General features: G+C 41.9%; 2 protein-coding genes across 4 annotated transcripts; one reads left to right on the forward strand and one right to left on the reverse strand.

Moving 5' to 3' along the window:
• Nucleotides 1-5,593: 5,593 nt before the first annotated feature.
• On the forward strand, nucleotides 5,594-14,360 carry cdc42ep1a (CDC42 effector protein (Rho GTPase binding) 1a). Of its 2 annotated transcripts, none has more exons than XM_088360266.1 (3): nucleotides 5,594-5,735; nucleotides 10,399-11,261; nucleotides 12,847-14,360. In XM_088360266.1, exons 2-3 carry the CDS (start codon nucleotides 10,790-10,792, stop codon nucleotides 13,521-13,523), a joined length of 1,149 nt encoding a protein of 382 aa, XP_088216392.1. In that variant the 5' UTR covers nucleotides 5,594-5,735; nucleotides 10,399-10,789; the 3' UTR covers nucleotides 13,524-14,360. The 2 variants fall into 2 exon arrangements, with proteins under 2 accessions (XP_088216392.1, XP_088216393.1); XM_088360267.1 differs by lacking the exon at nucleotides 5,594-5,735 and adding an exon at nucleotides 6,619-6,640.
• On the reverse strand, nucleotides 14,299-19,508 carry sh3bp1 (SH3-domain binding protein 1). 2 transcript variants are annotated; one of them, XM_088360265.1, is made up of 18 exons: nucleotides 19,335-19,508; nucleotides 18,710-18,752; nucleotides 18,527-18,631; nucleotides 18,378-18,451; nucleotides 18,112-18,223; nucleotides 17,949-18,025; nucleotides 17,793-17,880; nucleotides 17,662-17,730; nucleotides 17,056-17,146; nucleotides 16,847-16,986; nucleotides 16,665-16,776; nucleotides 16,520-16,601; nucleotides 16,180-16,260; nucleotides 16,009-16,122; nucleotides 15,840-15,937; nucleotides 15,634-15,760; nucleotides 15,276-15,565; nucleotides 14,299-14,915 (listed from the first exon to the last, which is right to left on the reverse strand). In XM_088360265.1, the coding sequence occupies exons 1-18, from the start codon at nucleotides 19,382-19,384 to the stop codon at nucleotides 14,641-14,643; spliced, it is 2,028 nt and encodes a 675-aa protein (XP_088216391.1). In that variant the 5' UTR covers nucleotides 19,385-19,508; the 3' UTR covers nucleotides 14,299-14,640. The 2 variants fall into 2 exon arrangements, with proteins under 2 accessions (XP_088216391.1, XP_088216390.1); XM_088360264.1 differs by having other exon boundaries at nucleotides 18,378-18,454; nucleotides 19,335-19,505.
• Nucleotides 19,509-19,595: the final 87 nt, after the last annotated feature.

Consider the following 19,595-nt stretch of genomic DNA (forward strand, 5'->3'; position numbering starts at 1 on the left):
AATGATTAGCACATCTGCCTCACAGTTATGAGATTCTGGGTTCGAATCTCGGCTTCAACCTCCCCTTTTGGAGATCCTTACTCCCGCATTCCAAAATCCTCAACATGGACAATGATTCCTTTTACTAGTGGAGGGTGCTTGACTGATTGCTTGAGGTCTTGCATCAATGGTAAAACCCACTGACAGGTCCAGCTGTCAAATATTAACACCGGTGCAGCTGCCGACCCCTGGGAGGACTGTAATTGATTGTCACACCTCCTCAGACTCACCGCCGTGTGCATAAATATGCATTTGCACACTGGGGAACACATCCCTTGACAGTGAAGCATTACGAGCATGCAGATTGAGTTGTGAACACAGCAGGAAAATGACATTCAATGAAAAATATAGGCTAAAAGAAAAGTGTGATTCAGGGGCACGAGTCAGTAAAATGCATTACCGGTGCTCCCCTGTGACTCATAATGTTACACACTAGACATGCTCAGCCGTATCTCCTGCCGAGTTGAAACTTTTCCCACGGTTATGTGGATTTTAAGTTAAACAATTATTCACCAGAAAATATGAGGAAATCCTGCTGTGATTTTTTTCTCGAAAGGCCAGACGACACCCGAGGAGTCGGTCGGGCATTTGGGTTTTCCTGATTTGCAATATTATTTATTATATTTTCGTTTCGTGTTTAATGACTCAGGTACAGTTGGCATTTTTCAAATCTACAACAGCAATAAAACATTGAATTAAAAATACTATCGTTCAGTATCACTAAAGTAAAATGGTGGCCTTGTTCAGTAAGTCCACACTGTACGGGTTTCGGTGGGCTGTTAGCAGAGACAGGAAGTGAAGGTGACTGGCCCAAGAATGTGTCTGCTCCCCGGCTCCGCCCACAGGAAATGCCAATCCGGGCCCTTCGGAGTCTGCAGTGATCAAAATACTCTTAGAGAAGTCTGAATTTGGTTTATGACGGAGGACAGGATCGAAAGAGGGAGGAGGCTGCTCTCCTGTGCTCCGTTTAGATAAGGTGACATCTGATGGCCTTTAGAGGTGGTCTGGTGGTCTGTTTGGGTCATAGGCCGACGACTCCGGGCCACTGAAGACTAAACAGTGAGCCTGCATTCCTCAAGCTCAAATTAATCACTTTGCAGAGAAGGTATGCACAACAAAATGCAGATAGGGAAATAAAAACTCGCTTGCCCCGCTACCGTCTGAGGCTTTTTCTGCTCTTTGCCGTCATTATTATGCTACAAATATTTCCACCATACCCTGAAACCACCGATGTGCTTATATAACGTCGTAAGTATTTCCAGATAGCTTTTGGTTAGACCATGTACGTTTATTTCCGAACTATGATGTAAACGACTTGTGAAAGCTAAGTTATGGCCTCTCACTGTTACGACAAGATTTATATCCACTGAGGGAATTGCAACAAAAAAAAAAAAAACAGTGACGAAATCTTACTGTTGAATTAAGACAAGATGATGACTTGCACTAACTGACGTGCCAGATAACATCGAAATCGGTGATGAATCGACTCCCCCGTTATTACGTAACAGCGAGCACAGTTGAGAAACCTAACACAAAAATGCTGAGCCCAATTTTAACATTGTCTTCTACTTTTATTTCTCATGTGTGACAAACCAGGTTAGTTCGTGTTTGCATGGTCAGTCTGCTTTGGTCAGTGTGTAGCGTGGCTCGAGACGAAATTATCCGTCCGGCCGCTCCATGGCCACAGTCTGACTCCCGCATCTGCCAGCAGCTTTCCGAGTGGATGCCACACACACTCCACCACACGATATGTACTCACGTGTTCTTACAAGCCTCAGCACTGACACACACACACACGCACACACACACACAGCTGAAATACAGGGTGGAGTCCACTCTGCTTCCTCAGCAAATCCTTTTATTTTTGCTCCTAAGCAACACGGCAGCATTTATATTTAAGAGATGACATTTTTATAATCCCACGGAAAGAAAATAGTGGGGTTATATATGTTATGCTAGAATGAGCATTTTTTTGGAGCACTCACAAAAAGCTGGAAAGCTACAAAGAGTCGGGGAAATAAATCAGTTCAGGGAGAGTCTGAAAAAAAACAGACATACAACAAAAGATAAAAATAGTTCAAGCTGAGAAGATACTCTGAGAGTTTTACAAAGCATAAACAATATAGTTGAAGTCACCTGATATGAACCCTTTTTGGTTAACTATTAGGAAAATTATTTGAATAATCAAAAACAGCATTAAAAAAAGAATGGGACCAATCACAAGTAAATCAAGGTTTGTTTTCATTTTCCACACCCCAACACATCTCTTCACCATCGCCCGCTACCTCACGTCGTCGTTATTCAACGTTCACATGCCTTACACACATTTCAAACTGGGATGCGATGCTGATTAGCTTCCTGGCAGGAATGCCCGCCCAGCTAAAACCGCGGCAATGGGTTCCGCTCGGAGGGCCCACCGGTGGGTAGGTGGGTGGAGGAGCCTAGGCCGCTTCTGTTTGTTTTGCACCGTGTCCTTATTTCCGTGAATTCTGACCTGACAGGAAGAGTGGAGGCTGGATGGGACAATGGACTATTGTAAAGCCGCACTTTATGTGCTCGCAAGGCTTAAACAGGAAAGGGCGCCAAGACGGACACACGCACACACGCTACCATCCAGTTACTGTTGCTATGTCTGCACACTCATCAGGGACTCGCACGCAATTCTAAACATTACAAAAGAATCTAAAATGTTCCCATTCACTTTCTTCACGTCCTTCATTTTGAGAACTATTCTGCAAAAACAAGACTGCGGCTAGCTGACCCGTTGACCAATAAGGCAAACTAAGGCATGCTGTTCCTGTGCCAGGAAAACAAAAATGTCTTCATCCATTATAAAAAAAAAAAAAATCAGCATTGAAATATAGCCATAAAAGGGGTGGCAAGCACAACTGAAATAACTGCGGGAATATGTTGTAGGTTGATTTATTACTCTTAAATCAACATATTAAAATGATGGCTGGAGACATTTGGTCTTTATTAAAATGATATTTGGCATGTAATCATAACGGAATGGAAAATGTACTAACACTAGAAGATAGGATGTAGCAAACATCAATTTCTTTAAGAACCAAAAAAAAAAAAAATCCTCCACTATTTTAACTATGACGTCCACATCCAAAGCATGTGACCTGGACCACGTTCAATTTAGGATCAAGGCCAAATGATTGATGATCCAAAGGAAAGATGGAAGCTATTTACAGACACAGAGCTATGTGGCAGAGCTGTGCTGTCAATTCAATTTTCTTTTCTCTCAGTGCGTTCAAAAATATTTTTCTATCAGCATCAATAGTGCTACAAAAACATGCAATCAGGAGTTTTAAGTGAATGAAAACAAGGCCACCACTAAAATAGCACACTCCATAAAACATTGACTTGTGAATGGATGATTGAACACAAAAAAAATCCTTGATGGAGGAAAGAGGGCAAACAAGCACCTGTGTCCATTGCGGATTCCCTCGACGGACATTTGGTGCCAGACTCATGAAATAAAAAAATAAAAAAAACACAGTAGCCACTGTTATTCTTAAGCGTTCAAATTAGCACACTAAAAAGATATGGCGTTCTAATTTAAAGCCGTCTGGTTTGCGGGGAGCAAGCGTCAGGCGGCCATAATTCCATCTGGAATTTCAATCAAATAAAAAAATAAAAATAAAATAAAAAATAAAACAGTATTAGTCCATTAAAACTTTTGCCGTTCAGCCTCACCATTTTAATTTCTTGCCTTAAACAAGTTTTAGCAAAATTTTTGTTGCATGTAATCAACTTCTAAACTTCAAAAAGAACCCTGTGGAGAGACTTGCGGTTGTTTGACCTTTCGGGTTAAAAAAAGAAAATGTTTTTTTTAATTCCAAATCCAGAAGTGTAGTTTCCAGTTTTCTACCCAACATTACTCATTCTGAGCCTATGTTAAAAACTTCAATTAGCCTGTCTTAGTTCCATTTCTTTTCTAAAATGCCAAAACCACAAAAAACACATCATTATGTTTTTTCTTTTTTTTTTGTAAGTGCACTAATTACGCCGGTTCATAACGCTATATAATGCTGCTGCACAATAGACTTTTTCCAAACCATTGGATATAATTTCAGAGCAGTGTTGTTTCTTCCCTAAAAACGATTCCACGGTCTCAACATCTTTGAAAATTGATTGAATCGCATTTCATGCCGCTGGAACTCCTCTCAATGTATTTGGCAGCAAGACAGAAATGTGTAAAAGTAACTTCCAGGAGAACTCTTCCATATGTTTTTCTGCTCAAGCATTCATTCTTTTAAATCAGATCTTTTCAAACTAAAAATTTAAAAAATATTTTTTTTCCCCTTCAGTCTATCTTTAAAACTCAGTGTGTGCGTGGGGGGGGGCAGCTCAAAACGAATGTGTTGTGCTTTTAAATGATTTACAGGGGTCGTCCCTGCGGTCAAGCAATGCGCCATTGTGTTGAAACCCGCAGACGAGGATGTGTGTGAACCAGACATCTTATCACCATATTTGGACTTTCAAAACAAGCATGCAACACTTTTTACATGTGACAGCGACATTAGTGGAATGTCTTCAGATCATCATCCTGGAAAACAAAATGTCACCGATAAGCAAAAAGCTGATCTGGAATGAGTCAAAGTGTGACTTGTGTTGCTTTTGAGAGGCTGCCGAGAGGCTCAAATAACTGCTGTTCCGTTCACCCCAATTGTTTCCATCAGAGGACGGTGACGATTTTGATACGTCACATATAAAGATTGGAGGGACAGACATACTGACATGTCCTCTAGCAGCACTCGACAGATTAGACATCAAACATTATCTGTCTTTAGAGGTCAAGCAGTTCTTTTATTAAACGCTATCACAGTTACTGCAGTTAGGGGAGGCCATTATGAAGAGTCGCGTGGCCAAAGTGTCACGGGTCCTAGGTTGCGATTTAACGACTGAAGAGGACGGGGCGGGGATGCTTGGGTTCCTGTTGATAAGGCCCGCTTTCCTGTTGGTCAGCGTTTCGTTGCCCTTTTGAGACCTGTTGATTCCTACGAGCGATTTTATGTATGGCAAAAGAATAAGAAATCAAGGAAAATTATTTTTTCCGGCTATTCCCCTTTTCCTTACAGTCAGCAGATACTCGAGTGATTTATACTTGTAAGCATGGCTACAAGCTTTAATTTGATTGGTTGTATTTTTTGAGTGATTCATTTAGCTACCACTAGAGGGAGGTTGTTTTGCTTTAATAATCACGGGTTTATAGTAAACAAAACGGAATAGCAGTTTTTTTGAAATGTTTACAATTTACTGCTCATAACGTTTGCTGCCACATTCAACCATTAAATTTCATATTTGTATTATTTCTGTCTTTACTTGCATAATGTCTGCCCACTGCTGTCACTAATTATTTATTTCTGTGTAATATGGTCATCAAATCAGAATTGGGAATTTGAACATGCAGTGTTAAGTCCCGCTTGAATGCTTTAAATAATGTTGACAAGTCAATTTGGCAACTTGTAAGCGCACATCAATGGAAGGAGCGTGGTGGGGACTCCTGTGGTGGATCGGACCCACGGCCCGCCCCTTTCCTTGTCCTCCGTGCTGCGCTTCTGCACACACGCGCACACTAGTGGGGCCGTCCTGTCGTGCAAACAGCGCACTCGGATCAACTTCTACTCTATCCTTTTAGGAAAGATCTCTAAAGTCACCTTTTTAAGTGTTTATCCAGCTTTTAGGTGAGTTGCTATTCTTTGTTAATTAGCCAGGCATACATGTAGAACTTTTTAGGATTAAATAGTTATTTCTGTCATAAATAGAAACTGTGGAGAATGTCTTTATGTTTGGTTCATGGCTTATAGGGCCATTCTAAAGCTTCCTATCTAAAATTGTATGGTGTTTGCATTTTTATTTTATTTTTTGGCTGAAGGTTAACATTTTTTGAAATAGGCAGCACAGTGCATTAGTGGTTTGCATGTCTGCCTCATAATAGAGAGGTCCTGGGTTTGAATCAAGGCTCAAGGCCTCGCTTTAGGTGTCCTCAGGTTTCCTCCCACTTAACCAAAACATGCATGTTCGACTTTAAATTGCCCTATGTGCACTGTGATTGAGTGGCGATCAGTTTACTTAGCATCTTGCCCAAATTCAGCAGCAGAGTAGAAATAATATTTTAGTGTTCTAGAATAATAATGCGATAGAAAGCATTATGTAAAAGCAAGTCACGCTAAAACATTTGTCACTTGGCCTTTTGCATCCGAAAATAACTGATCATTTAATATACAAGGTCATGGCTTTGATGAATCAGCACAGCTAATCATGGCACTGGACCATATGATATATATATATTATTTTTCTGTCAAGGGTTGTAGTGGTGGGAGGGGGAAAAGGTGGACCCAAGTGCAAGGAAGCAGGAAGGTAAGGGAATGCAGGATGTTAGGCCTAAAAAATAATATAGAATAATAGAAACAGGCGCCAAACCACATTTAGCGTAAAGCCTATTTCTAGCTAATTCGGCGTATCATAGTAAACACACCAGATTGAATTTCTTGGTAAGGCAAAATGATTTCAATGTGGTGTTAATGTCCGCTATGTTTGCAGTGGGCCTTTCCCGCGGTGTCAAAACTAGTCTCCTCGGAGTCCTTTGGTGAAACTCAATCCTGCTCGTTGATATATTTATACACCACCATTGCCAGCAGTAACAATACTGTAGATCATTATTATAATACTTGGTTGTGAATGAACTGCTTTGCTTTTTAATCATCCTATCGTGTAATTACAAGCTCCACCACATAACCTAAAATCAATTAGGACGCATTGGGATTTAGTGTTGACGTTTGGTGGCCTTAAGGTGTTTTAATTAGGGAGCATGCTTGCACTATGTTGGGAGCGGTAGACTTATGAGCTCCACACCCTGAGGGAAACCACGGTGTGAAATGCCACACACATGCATATGCCAGCTGGAAAGCTAACAGACAAACACAATCAATGAAAATGAAATTGCAGTTTGCCTGGAAGCTGAATGTGGCGCCAGACTAGATACGTGCTAGTATTGCGTCACAATGCAATTGTTTCAAGTTGCAGAAGACATTTCCTGCTCCTGTATGGATGTAGGCGCAGGCGCTTTTCCCCCTATTAGTTAGTCACACAGCCTGTTTCTTTTTATTTTTAACTACGAAAATTTGACATTCTGGCTGCTTTGTTTGTCTTTACACCGCTGGATTCCCAACCGTTTTTTTTTTTTTTTTTTTTTAACCACACATGGTGGTGTTGGTGAGAAAAAAAAAATCAGTCTGTCATCACCAAATGGTTGCAAGTCCCTCCCGAGGCAAGATAATTCAACAGCATGGAAAGTGGATATGCCCTGTTTCAAGTTACAAGTCAAGGCCATTCCCAAGCAATCACTGCTACTATAATTTCAATTTTTTTTTTTTTTTTTTTATGTCTTGAACTCTGCCAATGCACATAACTCCATTTCACCAATCAGACAGAGCCAAGCAATCACATGATTCACTTCAGAAGAAGTCTATAGGTAATTATTGAGCAGTAAACTGGTACCTTAAGATAGTTTGATTGAAAAATGACACCGGTCTAAAAAGAGGTTGTTTGGACACCTGGACATTAAAACAACAACTCCGACACCAACTGGTTCTCCTTTAGTGGCAGCTTGCACTCAGAATGGAGAGGAACCATTTGGGACAACAAAGCCTGGCTCACAACTTTTGCACCAGTTAATCTCAAAGGTGTTTGGAGGGTTTTTCGTCCTCAGCTAAACTCATCCAAGAATGTCTTCATGGACAGAAAAGGAAAAAAAACATCAGCATTCCTCTACAGAATACTGTCATTATGCGATTTGGACACTTGCACGACTGGAAGCATGGGTATTGGCAATCTAATATGATTTCCAAGAAGATACAACAAACAGCGGAGCGCTAGAGTCAGTGTGGATATTTATCAAAGGGCCCAACATGTTTTCTCGAGCAAAGAGGAAGTGCTGTGTTTAGAATTACGGTCGAGTGTGTTGGGTGAAAATAGAAACAGAGTAGAAAGCCAAAGCGTGAGTTTGGAAAATGCTGCTTTATCTTGTATGTTTGTTCACCTGGTTAGAGTCTGAAGGACATGAGCATAGAGACGCTTAAAGTCCACTCATGTGGACCTACAGCAGAGTCGAGGAACTCCAAATGTGCTTAAATAGATGTTATCATTAAGTAGGGGGGGAGCAACTACAAAACTGTTATTAATAAATAATAAACCAACATCGTATTAGTTATCGATTAATCGAATAATTGACTTACAAAATTGTAAGTAAAATATAAATACCGTATTTTCCGCACTATAAGGTGCACCTAAAAACCTTCAATTTTCTCAAAAGCCGACAGAGCGCTTTATAATCCGGTGCGCCTTATATATGGACCAATATGGATTTGTGGATGAGGACTAATTTATTAAAGTAAGCTTTACGTGTTTATTTTGTGTGTTGTGTGATATTAACGTTTGAGCAACGTTGAGTTATTGATATATTGTTATTGCTTTCACTATTTTGAGTGTTACTATATTGTGATTGCATTAACGTTTGAGCAACGTTGAATTATTTATTCTATGCGCCTTATAATCCAATGCGCCTTATCCATAAACAAAGTTTTAAAATGGGCCATTCATTGAAGGTGCACCTTATAATCCGGTACGCCTTATAGTCCGGAAAATACGTTAAATAAATTGTAAGTAAAGTATTCTATGACTCAACTGGTAACTCGGTTTACTGGAATATCGACTAAATTTCACAGCTGTGTTTTAAAATGAAAATGCCCCTTCCATTTCCTTTCCAAGTCTCTTTTTGTGTCTTTCTGATTTAGTTTCCCAGACCTATGCCAGCGAGACATGCATATTTAGGGGTACCAGGGATGAAGATTTAAAGGATTATCTAGCCCCCCATCCCTCAGGCAGACCGCCAGAAAGATTATAGCATTAAAGCTATTACCGTATGTTTTTACAGCCTGGTGGTGCTTAACAGGCTATTTATCTGACACCCTAAAAGTGTGTTTATGTAACCCTGCAAACACATAAACAAGTACAAATGTGAACGGCAGTATTTTGGCCTGGGGGAGTCCGAAACTGTGAAGCAAGCGCCTGCGTGCTACGGTCAAAGGTCTCCCAATGGATTACAGGCAGAGACGATACATCACAAGCTTTCCGTAAAATCACAGTCGGGGTAATTCACGACCCCATGTGTGTTCCTGTAATCCGGTGGGTTATCTCGACTTGTTAAATCTTGATAGGGACATTTTTTCCCTGCCTTTTGAGTCTACAAAAGTCCCTTTTAGTTCATGGGAATGTACAGCAGTTCCCTGTAGGCCTATGCCATCGCCGTCTTTTTTTTTTTTTTGGCAAGGCTTGATATGGCTCCGCTCAACACTGGTATGTGGCTTGTTTCCTCCCTCTCGGGCTTCCAGATGCCCCTCTTAAAACGCCAGCCCAGGGGGAAGTGGAATGGAGGGCTTGGTGACTGCGGTCAGCAGCAAATTAGAACCTTGGACATGATGCAATCGCCATCATAGCGAGTCATTAAGGAAGCCAGACGGAGGCCTGATTGAGTTTTAAAGAGAACCAGAGGAGCTTGTCAGGGGTCTTTTTCAGTATCAAAATATTTAGGAACTAGCTATCTATTACTGCTGCTGGCAAAGAACAGCAACAACAATTTCCTACACACGTACGATATAAAACTGTCCGAACGTGACGAATGGGCCAAAAGCAAACTCCTCCGGGTGATATTTACGACAGTTAAAACAGGACAATAGAAGAAGAATTACACTGCAAGTTTTATATTGTGTTCCAGAAGCAGACTTGCAGACTTTTATGTAAAATGCTTTGGGACTAAAGTTCAAATTCAGAGCAGTTGGAGGATTATGAATTATAAAAGTTATCTAAACTATTCATAAATATAATTATCAAAAAAGGATTGTCACATATTGCTTCTATAATCGCAGTTATCGATGATAACCGTTAGCATGTCAATGGCATTTTGCATTATTTGTTAGCATTTAGCTAAGCTGACTTTCCTAAAGCAAAGCTAAGTGATTGTTTTAAATAAACATGTAATTATCAGATTTGTTTCCCCCTCTGGTCTCGTATATACAATAACCGCCAGTTCTCATTCTATCCAACTGCAAAAGTTCCAAATATATATATCTTATTACTTTTGTATGTTTCAGAGTCTGCATCGTAAGCAGTTTGAGTACTTTTGCTTCCTTTGTCAAATACAGTTCTAACTTGTGTGAATAAGGAAGCGTCGTGGTCTCTCCCCAAATCTTCTCAACTACCACAACAGGAACTCCTACTGCCATCCATGACTTTCTCCTGCCTCCATTTTAAAGATAGACCTTCTCTCCCTGTTTTTACCCTCTGTAGACGCTGCGACCGCAGAAGCATTTGCAGCTGGACCCGGACCTATTTCGGAGCCGATGTCGACAAAGCCAAAGCGAGGGAAACCAGGGACTTGACTGCAGTCCAACTGGCCTTATTTGTGCCAGGGACACAACTGCACAGTGTTCTCTGCAATTTATGTTGGTTTGTTTCTGCCAGCGCCGCATAACGATGAGCGGCAAAGAGTGGGATAGACTTTGGCTAGCGCATGATAAACATAGATAATATTCCACTCAAGTATCTTGTGCTGCAGCCCTCAGATTTTTAGATTACATGTTTTCAGAACTTGAGGTAACTATAAGAGTCGGGGTGAACTGAAGTCTTACTTTCCAAATAGTTTCACGTTTAACGGAACATTTTTTTTAGCTTTGTAAACATGAATCTCCAAGAAAAGCTCTCTGGCCTTAAAGGTCTGGTGACACACTCTCACAGCAAGCGGCGTTGTAAAGCCGATCTGACAGTGGACATGATCAGTCCCCCGCTGGGCGACTTTCGCCACACGATGCACGTGGGCCGTGGCGGAGAGGTGTTCGGGGACACCTCCTTCCTCAGCAACCATGGCGGATCGGCTAACGGGAGTCACGGGGAAACGGACTCGGTGTCTACCCCTGACAACAAACTCGGGGCCTTTTTCTCCAGGACAATCCGACAAATCAGAAGGGGCTCTGACAACAGAATCAGAGAAGGAACCAAGGATGTGTCACTGCCTCCTCCGGCCATTTCTCCCATTATCAAGAATGCGGTCTCCCTTCCAAGGCTGGACGTGGACATGTATAATGGGAGCCCCACCACAAAGGTGCTCTTCCCCAGTTCTCAAAGCACACCAGGGGAGAGGAAGAGTTCTTACGGTAAGCACAATGATACGATTTAAAACACTTATAAGCTTAATGCTAACATATAATGTACAATAAACAGGCTAACGGAAATTAGTATTGATATTACAAGTTTTTTTATTACAAGTGATTTTAGAAGCACACCCGAATTTTGATAACATTTTGGTTAAAATTCCAAATTTTGGTTAAAATTCCAAACTGTGTGACCTCAGGGGCAGTCGCCTGAAAGACGTTCTATCGAGTCAATTTTCAACATTTACTGTGGTTCAGGTTCCGGGAAAGACAACAAAAACTATTGGACAATTTTCCAAATTTCCTTCTGCTCTGTTGAACATTTTAACATCTGCTGACTATTTGGATTTTGCGGTTGATTCTCTGGGCTCTCATCAGCAGTGATGACTCACGCAGCAGGCGTCTGTTAGCAGCAATTTAGCTTCGGATCATGTCACTAAATTAATCTCCCCAGATCATGATATACCACATTAAGTGATAATTTGTTAAAATGACATGTCGGCATAACAATAACAACGCCAGACTGTCAAGTTACTGGAAAGATAACTAATAATTCCCTCTTTGAAAAAAAATGTTTTACAATGTGTGATTACGGTTATGGTCTGGTGAGGTTAAGGCACAAAAATGGTGAAAACTGATCTCCTGCTGCCGGGTCGTGTGCGCATTGCACCAACCACTGCGACCTGCTTTCCAGCAGCAGACGCTCGTACATTGAAATAACATCAGCATCACCCGCTGTTCAAGCAGACCGTTTGAATCCACCGCAATAAAATGACCCCAATTGAATTTCCATTGACTATGTTTTTGTAGTGTCAGCACATCATTCCAATCCATTAAGATGCACATTTGGAGTGGTGAACTGCTGAAAGGCCAAGTGTTTTCCTACAGGGGTTGCTGAGTATATAGTAATATATTTAAGCCAGTGTAACATTATGTACAATTTGAATTTGCAATATATTTGTTTTTTCTTGAGTGGACACATTTGAAAAATCTATGATATCCTCACAGGAAATTCCAAGAGTCATATGCACATAACCGAATCCTGGAGTAATCTCTATGATTACGACTGGGCGAAACGATAAATCACGGTTGCTAAACACAGTAAAACATCAAGCGGGGTCAAACAAGTTAACGCGGGCTCTCCCCCCCCCCCCCTTGTAAACTCTGCAAAGACTTGGCGACCTTGCGCGGGCCTGCAGTACGAATCATCCATCAGGTCTACTCAATGATTTCGACATTTTGGCGCATTATCAGCTGCTCCTGCGCTGATAAAAGACAGATAGACATATTGACAGCAGGCAATATGATGATGGGAGTTTAAATGACTTACACTAGAAATATGCCAAATTTAAAAAATAAAAATGTAATTTAAACATACTACGTGTTCTGTTTAGTGTCTATCTTAAGAGTAGTTTTAGTATATTTGCAGTTACATGACGGTGATCCAGAGGAAACTCCTAAAGTTGGAGCTTAGTAGTTAATTGTTAGACATGATGGTCTTTACTGCCCCCTGTTGGATGTATTAGGTAAATCGTGATAGTCCTACTCAACCGTGAATAATATTTAATGTTCATTTTTCTCTCCCCAGGTTTGGAGTCGGGCTTCGTCACACTCCCTCGCCTGTCCCGCTCCGAACGTCAACAGCCCTCTGGTTCCAAACCGGCTAACGTGCACCGTGGCTCTCTGACCGACCCCGCCGACGACGTCTTGACCGCCCGCTCTGCCGCCGTTGTGACCTATGACCCCAAGCCTACCGCGTTCTCCAGCTCCTTTGCTTCCCTCACTTCCCTGGACACCTTCAACTTTGACCTGGGCCCCTCCCTCATGAGCGAAGTGTTTGGCTTACTGGACGGAGACAATCACAACTGGGAGAGAGATGACACGGGATCGCCGTGTGGGCTTACCAATGAAGGATCCGAAATGGACTCGGCTACTATCTCTTACGTGGACTCCCTGCTGAGAGAGGACTGCACGGGGGGGAAGAGTCCACAAGGGGCAGAATGGGACGACGAGGGGAGCGCCATTGAGGTCAACGGAGTCGCAGTGTGTGGGAAATTTCCTGATGTGCCAAGGGGAGCCTCACCCGAGCGAGTGAGGTTAGCTATGAGGATGGAGAGCGAGCGCTTCCAGAGTGCCGTGAATATGCTTGCACGCCATTACGGTGGTCAAAACAGAATGGAGGTGGTGGATTCGGAGAGGATAAACAAGATATCTTACAGCTACACGGATGATGACGATGATGATGAAGAAGAAATCAAAGTCTGAGTTGTTTTAACATGAAACTAAAACTCATTATCGGATATACTCTTTGATTCCATTATAATCCTACTCCAATAATCAAATCAACGACACTCAAACTGCTCATGGGGGATTTTTTTTTTTGTAAAGTGACATATTTTCTTTCCACTAATAGTGCAATGATTTTTTTTCCCACAAATTGATTAAAAATAAGGACTGAAGTATTTACAATGTACAAAAAGTTCAGAATATTTAGCATTCAGATTAACAATTACTTTGGCGCTATCTTGTGGTAGCTTTGTGGCAGGAACTATGTTGAAATTAATTGAGGAACACTTCTAACTGAAGACTAAGCAAAAGTTGAAACACTAATGTTTCTCAGTAAAGAGGTCCTGCCATTCACTTTATACTCAGTCATTAATAGCAAACATGGGCAAAAATAAAATGTTTAGTCAACTTACCTTTGCTGATGCATTTAGGTCTTACCTTCAGTTCAGAACATTTCAAGTCAAGAGTTAAACTCTAATGAAGACATTTATCGCATCAAATTGAGTAATATGACCAATGACGCCGGTATTTGGTGTTATGAACTGCAGTAATTGCTCCTTGAATGCTCCAGACCTCTTAAATAAACTCTGTGCACCTTGAACGAGGAACTGTTTTTAATAGACAAATTGTAATGTCTATGTTATCGCCTCCAAATGTACACAAACGTATCAGCTGACGACACTATAAACGCATAAGCACCTTAATAACATAGTGCAGCCCAACTTTATACTTTATTAATTGGGAATAACGATGCTATCATTGAGGATTTTATTTTGTAAACTCACAACTAATAAAACAAACAAATTAAATATTCAATTGTAAGACTTGGAAGTGATGTTATTATCTTAGATGCATATTTTTATTTGTGGACAAATGTTGGATTTTGTAAACATTACAGCTTCCTACAGGAACTAGAATGGAAATTAATATCAAACTTTTGTTTAAAAAATCGGAAAGAGCGGCTTTAATCCACCATGGCCTCGATTGACCTTCCAAGAAAAGTGTTTCGGCAAAGCATACAATTGTCTTGATATTAAGACATATTCAAATTAAATATTATCTACGTGTCAAAATTAAAGTCCGTATAGAGCTCATCTTACTGGGATATTGAGGGAGCCTCTTTGGACTGTAACGCCGGGGGAAGAGGTGGAGGACAAGTAGGAGCTTTCAGACCAGGTTTTTTAATCGGCGGCTTTTTATGACCAACCGGCTGAGCTGGAGGCGGCGGACGCGTCACCTGGGTCCTGTCTGTTGTTGTGGGAGCCGGACGGTCCCGAGGCTTTGGCGGCGCTGACGTTTTGAGTGTGCTGGGGTGAGCCGTCACCGGCTCGTGAGGTTCGTTGGCTTTTCTCACGCTGAAGCTCCTCTTTGCTGCAAAGGAGAAACAATGTACAGACTGTAAGATCAATGGCAAATTTACGTCTTTCGAAAGAACGGAGACCAGGGCAAAGTAAAAGGCAGTACTTGGGGACGTACTGTGAGCCCACAACCAATGAGGTTAGAACAACATGCAAGATGACCTGAAGGTGTGATATATTAGTGGGTAGTGCAAAACATCTTGTTTGTATCTGTATTTATCTTCCCTCTGCAGACTTGCACTAACTTTACTTGTAGGAGGAAAAGACTAGATGTCAAGAATGTGTCAACAACAGATTAAAAAATGGGTTGAATGCAATGTCTGCGCAAAACAAAAACAACACCAAGTTAAGTATTAAGTGCGTTTTGACTCACGTTTGACGACTGTTTTAAGTGAGACGGGCCGTGCCTCTGTAACAGGCTCTAACAGATCCGAGTGTTGCGTCGGGACGGGGTCCTTGCTCTGTCCTGAGGTGAACCCTGCAGTTTTGGGATGTGGTGCTGGGTTTTGATTTGGCAATGAGCTTGGTTTTGCGGGGGCTGAGCTGCTCGGTATCGTCATGCGTTTTTGGTTGGTGGTTGCGGCGTCGTGTGCAGAAGCAGCCCACGCTTGCCGTCTCACGGAAGTTACAGAGGAGACGCTTATCCCGTCCTGAGATGACGTGCTGCAAACAGAAACAATCTACATTAGTAATAGTCAATGTCAAAATATGAATTAATTGTTCCGCTATACCTGCTTGTCTTGTCGCAAGTTGAAGAACAAGAGGCTGTGGAAACTTTTCTGCACAGTTGTGTTTGTTCTGAGATCATGGACTGGTCTTCTTGGCCCTTGGGAAGCTCCGGAATCTCAAAGGAGACCTCTGAATAAATATTTCTGTATCAGTATGAATTGAAATCATCGTAAAGGAAGACTGAAGTGATCTGTAAGTATTTTTAAACCTTCAGGGAAGAGCTCTGAGCTGTATTGAATCAGAGGCTCAATAACCGTCACCACCTGCACTGAAGATGCGGCCGCCATGTCAACCAGGGTGATCTCTCTTAAAAGGGAAAGCAGATAGGATGAGATTGATCGAGGGTATAAAGCGTGTGGGTGGACACGTGTAGTTACCCCTCAGCTTGTGGCCAGAGGAGGTTGGGCCCCAGCACGATGGCAATGTTACCGGGCGACATCTTGTTTGTAGCCTGATGCTCGGACAGAAGCGACAAGAACTGCACCAGGTACCTGAAAATATATGAGACGTTAATTTCCACATGATTAGAAAAGCAAATCATTCCAAACCTGAGGTTGTTGTAATTTTCAGGCGGCAGTTTCTTCAATAGTATTCGGAATTCCTCCAGCTTCTTTGTGCAGTCTTTTTCACTGTGAATACAAACAAATGAGCTTTTGATCAGTTTTCAAGTGTCTTAATATAAAACACAAACTAATTACTCAAAGAGTCAAGAACCACAATCCCATTAAATCAGAAGCTAATTGTTAGCTAACAACAAAACAATGCAGCTCTGTAATGTACATTTGTCTAAATTATAAAAGAAGTGGGGGGAAAAATCTGTCACTTTTCTATAAAGTCAGACTGGAAACTGATATGAAACATCATGTGTGGAGTGGACTGTATACATACCTGGCAGCTTTAAACCAGTCATTGTAGAGTTCAAAGGTCATTAGTGGTTCAGGAAGCTCTCGCAGGTAACACTTCAGAGCTCCTATTGGAGTAATTCAACATAAATTTACACTGATGCATGTGAGATAAAAAATAGATATCTTACCAGCCACAGCGTGAGGATCTATCTTGAACTCGCTGTGGTCGACAGTTCCTTGATCCATGCAAATCTTGAGCCTCTTCACCACCGAGGCCGCCGCCGCCAGACGAAATAGACCCTGGAGATGAAGTGCAGTAGATGGACCTTCAGCTATTACGCAGATGATAAACTTCTACTAAAAGTCTTACCTCCTCCCTCATCCCTGTTCTGAGCAGCATATGAACACATTCTTGAATGGGTGCTGCGATTTCTCGCTTGCTCTGAAGCAGGTGAGAGGAAAGAGGTTCCCCGAAAACTTTGGGTCCGAGGGGGTTCGCTGGTGGCTGCCCTGTTGCTCATCACATATGTAGGTCAAGTCGAGGGCAAATCCATGTGGCAAATAAATGGGTGCACTTACCTTGCTGCCTGTGATTCTCCTTGAGTTCATTGATATTTTTATCCAGGAACTCATGTGAATGTTTGTGATATTCTGCTTGCAGCTCCAAAAGCTTCAATGAAAGGAATAAAAAGAGTGCAGCTATATCACAATTTATTGTTAATTTTTGAACAATCTTTTTTTTCCTCATGGGATAACATGTGTAATAAATGAAGGTTCACTATATTACAATTTTATTTAAGTAGTTTAAAATGGGGCGGCTCGGTGGGGCACTGGGTAGCACGTCCACCTCACAGTTAGGAGGGTGCGGGTTCGATTCCACCTCCGGCCCTCCCTGTGTGGAGTTTGCATGTTCTCCCCGGGCCCACGTGGGTTTTCTCCCACATTCCAAAAACATGCTTGGTAGGCCGATTGAAGACTCCAAATTGTCCCTAGGTGTGAGTGTGAGTGCGATTGGTTGTCTGTCTCTGTGTGCCCTGCGATTGGCTGGCAACCAGTTCAGGGTGTCCCCCGCCTACTGCCCGATGACGGCTGGGATAGGCTCCAGCATGCCCGCGACCCCCGTGGGGACTAAGCGGTTCAGAAAATGGATGGATGGATGGATGGATAGTTTAAAATGCAACCTACGCGAATGAAGTAGCTCGCATAGTCGTCTTCTTTAGTTGCAAAGTGATACAAGTCTGCCGAATAATTATTCTGTGGAGACAAGAACAACATTCTGTTAAAAGGTCTATTGTTTCCAGAATCAACGATGGTACCTTGATGGTCTCCAACTTCCTCAGAGCTTCTTCTTCCTCTTCCTTGAGACCGTCTTGTTTGGCTTGTGGACCGGTGCTGGCCTGGCTCCTGGAATCAGACTTGTCATGTATCAACTTGAACAGAAAGTCATTTCAAGGAAATAAATAACAACTCACCTGAGTCGTGCATTGTTCCAGTCAGCATTTAGCTTTGCAAATTGCTTCTTATTTTTGAGAATTTCGGGTAAATCATCCTTAAAATCAAGAAGAGGAAGGAAGTAAATTTGATGTAAGCTGACATTAAAAGGAGACATAATAATTAAAAAGTCCATGACGTCACCTCGCTAAGTTTATTTAGTGGCTCCAAAACTTCCTTTTCCACTTTTATTTCAAAGTCTGCCAAGAGGCTGGCCAACATCTTCTCCATGAAGCAACACATCTCCAACACCCTCCTGTCACAAAGAGCTTTGGTTATTGTTCTTTCAAATGCATTCCGACGCATGTTTCACCACAAGCTTGTGTGGTTTGTCTCTCTTCCTAGTTGGTACAGAACTGAAAACTCCAATCAGGAACTTCTCACATGACTCTTAGCTCAGAGAGGCTCACCTGATGGACGAGTTGGCGTCAAAGTCTTTGAAACTTTCCGCCATGCTGATTGACAGCAGCATTAGAGGCAGCTTCTTCTGTGGAGAAGCGTAAAAAGCGGCGGTAAGCGGTCAAGGCCAGGAAAGGTTTTTTTTTTGTGGTATTCGTACCATCCGTTTTTCGGCATCTAGCCCCGCCTGACTCTGCATGCAACCTTGGAGCTTCTTGTAGAGCATCTGTGCTGCTCTTTTGGCTGGCTCCACCCGCTGCTCCACCTTCAATTCAATCAAAATGAAATGTTGTCAACTACGCTGAAGTCAAATTACGCCATCTTAACATTTTATTTTTCTCACCACAACCAGGTCTGATTGTAGAAGCTCGCTGACATCTTGTGACCTATAAATTAGACATACAATATTGTGAGTTTCCTTTCACAATTTACTCGCATGTGCATTATTGAAGAACTGTTCTTTTTTTTTTTTTTAACTGATCGCCACACAGTCTCATAAATCAAAATGATCAGGCATCGACATCGTAATGCAAATTTAAAACATCCCGAGGCCTGACTCATGAGTAATAAAAAGCAAATGGCCTTCATGTTGTTCCCTTTTATAAAAGTCACTTTTGGAAATTAACTCTCAATCGGGAAATTGATATGAAAGAAAAGGGGAAATACAGCCAGACATTCAAATTACTTGCTTGTGGAGGGAAAATAAAAGTGTATATATTGTAATGTTTCTGACTGCGTGCTAGTACGGTTTCTGTTTTGCAGATGCACATTGCTGTTCTCACTCAGGATGTGCCAGAGTGAGAAACAGTGACACAATAACACAAATTGTGACATGCTGCATGTTTGTGACAACACAACATGCTAACACAACGCTGCTCAAGTTGTGATTTCACCTAAGCACGATGATTCACTTCCAAATTCAAACACGTGTTATATTGAAAATGACTTAAGTAACAAAAGGAACTTACTTTGCGGAAGAGCCAAGCTGCTTGAGAATGCTCAGAGATTGTCGGAGCATTGCCGCTTGTTGGTCTTCTCTAAAGTGTCTCCGGATGCTTGAAGGGCTGCGACCTACTTGACGGTGAGCTGTTGTGTGCGTCTTTTAGTTCTCGTTTCAAATGCGCTCTTTCAAGCTCTGAAGCGGTTAATGAGGAAGTCGCACAGATGCAATATGAGTTGGAAGAGATGTGGTTTTTGTTTTTCTTCTCTCTTTCAGTTGACTAGCAAAC

Source organism: Syngnathus floridae, chromosome 18 (genome assembly GCF_059516105.1).
Source record: "Syngnathus floridae isolate MCC-2025c chromosome 18, RoL_Sflo_1.0, whole genome shotgun sequence".
Lineage (NCBI taxonomy): Eukaryota > Metazoa > Chordata > Actinopteri > Syngnathiformes > Syngnathidae > Syngnathus > Syngnathus floridae.